At 40.5% G+C, this 1,915-nt stretch overlaps 1 protein-coding gene across 1 annotated transcript; it reads left to right on the plus strand.

Annotated features, from left to right (window-relative positions):
• The first annotated feature begins 206 nt into the window (after positions 1-206).
• Positions 207-1,664, plus strand: LOC122279709 (spermidine hydroxycinnamoyl transferase-like). The gene is made up of 2 exons (XM_043090488.1): positions 207-1,264; positions 1,376-1,664. Exon 1 carries the CDS (start codon positions 257-259, stop codon positions 1,259-1,261), a length of 1,005 nt encoding a protein of 334 aa, XP_042946422.1. The 5' UTR covers positions 207-256; the 3' UTR covers positions 1,262-1,264; positions 1,376-1,664.
• The last annotated feature ends 251 nt before the right edge of the window (positions 1,665-1,915 follow it).

A 1,915-nucleotide genomic window follows, 5' to 3' on the forward strand; every position in this document is an offset into this window, starting at 1 on the left:
TGACTTTCGATTTTGGAAATCCTTTCCCAGCGATTCAAAAATCGCTGCTAAATCCTTTAATTTTAGCGGCGATTTTGAGTTTCCGCCGCAGTATATAGAAAATGGCCGGATAGTACCGGCGAATATGCAGCGAGTTTGTAATCGCCGGGATAGGTATTTAGCGGGGATTTTTCCACTTTTTCCGGCGATTATGAATCGCCGGGAAAAGTGTCATATGTTGTAGTGATATGGTAGTCCGATTGAGGATTGGCCTTTGATGCTGGTGCAAGTCACAAGGTTTAGTTGCGGTGGTCTCTGTGTTGGAACAGCCATGTCCCACACAGTGGTTGATGGATGGTCCGCAGCTAAATTCTTCAACGCATGGACCAAGTTGGCTCGAGGAGATGAATTGGAGGCGAATGAGATGCCTTTTCATGATCGCACCATATTACGATCATCCGAACCACTTCTGCCTCCACGCTTTGAGCATATAGAGTTCACAAAACCACCACTGCTATTAGGACACACGGATGCCAAAGAGCAGCAGATGAAAGAAACTTGTGACACCATATTGAAAGTCACCAAAGAGCAAGTCGAGGGACTAAGGAAGAAAGCCAACGAGATCCCACATCAAGACATGGAAATGGTGGTGACACGACCTTATTCTCGATACGAAGTAGTCGCTAGCCACTTATGGAGGTGTATATGCAAGGCACGAGCGAGTGATAACTCTCAACCAACAAGAGTTTCCGTAGCGGTTGACATTCGTAGCCGCTTGAACCCGTCTCTCCCCGCAGGATACTTTGGTAACGCAACTCTTCTCACAGTGACATCAACATGTGTCCATGGCGACCTATTGTCCAAGCCACTTAGTTATGCTGCTGGAAAACTAAGGGAAGCCATCGAGCGTATGACAGATGAGTATGTAAGGTCTGCTCTTGATTTTATAGCTGGCCAGGAGGATGTGAGTACTTTGAGGGGTGGCTTCCATATTCGTGCATACACAAAAACACCTAATTTCTTAGGAAATCCCAACGTTTCTATTGGAAGTTGGATTAATTTGCCATTTTATGATATGGATTATGGGTGGGGAAAGCCAATATACATCGGTCCAGGATTATTAAATGACGATGGCAAGTCGTTCATCATGTCAAGTCCAACTGCTGATGGATCTCTCCTCATAGCACTCCGTTTGCAAACAGAATACATGGATTCTTTTAAGAAGATCTTTTATGAGAGCATTGACATTGACTTCATCAAAGCCATCTCTAAAATTTGGTGAAAAGTAACTTATTATCCAGTAACTTATTATCACTCTTTTTATATTACTACATATTTGTTGCTAGGGTTGGTACTGGAATTTGATATTATTTGATTGAAATCGTGTTATTTGTAGGATAAATGCGGGAAGAGGTGGTCGGGCTATATATGCAGTGTCATCAAGGGAAGCTGCTGCTGGCTGTACAATATGTTGATTTTATCGAGTTCCTTGTTTGTTTCCATGAGGTTGTTAGTTGAGAATAAAAGAGATCTAAGTGATAGGATATCAACTACTTTTGCATATATCATGGTTGTAATCTTCGGCTTATCTTTTAGGACTTGAGCAAAGTAGTTGATTTCCTTTGAAACTCTTGTAAGATTTGCCATTTGTTTGATGCTAGGAAAAAGTACTTGTTTATCCCAAACACGAAACTGTACGTTTATACTTTGGATCGATGGAGGAATTCCATCCAAACAAACCAAATTGATCAGATCTTAATCAGGTGAAATAGGAAAGTTAAAAGAAGAAAAATACTGGTATTTTTGTCTAGTTCTCATATGTTAATTATTTGCTCATGAAAATTATGATCAAAGATTATTTACAAAGCCTCTAGATGACAGTATTAATTTACTTATCTTCTAATTAAAGTACGTACTTCACTTTCATTTAAGCTGT

This window comes from Carya illinoinensis, chromosome 10 (assembly GCF_018687715.1).
Source record: "Carya illinoinensis cultivar Pawnee chromosome 10, C.illinoinensisPawnee_v1, whole genome shotgun sequence".
Lineage (NCBI taxonomy): Eukaryota > Viridiplantae > Streptophyta > Magnoliopsida > Fagales > Juglandaceae > Carya > Carya illinoinensis.

What these genes read in the sequence shown, in the direction of transcription:
- LOC122279709 (XM_043090488.1), top strand. Translation starts at nt 257, where the DNA reads ATGCTGGTGCAAGTCACAAGGTTTAGTTGCGGTGGTCTCTGTGTTGGA.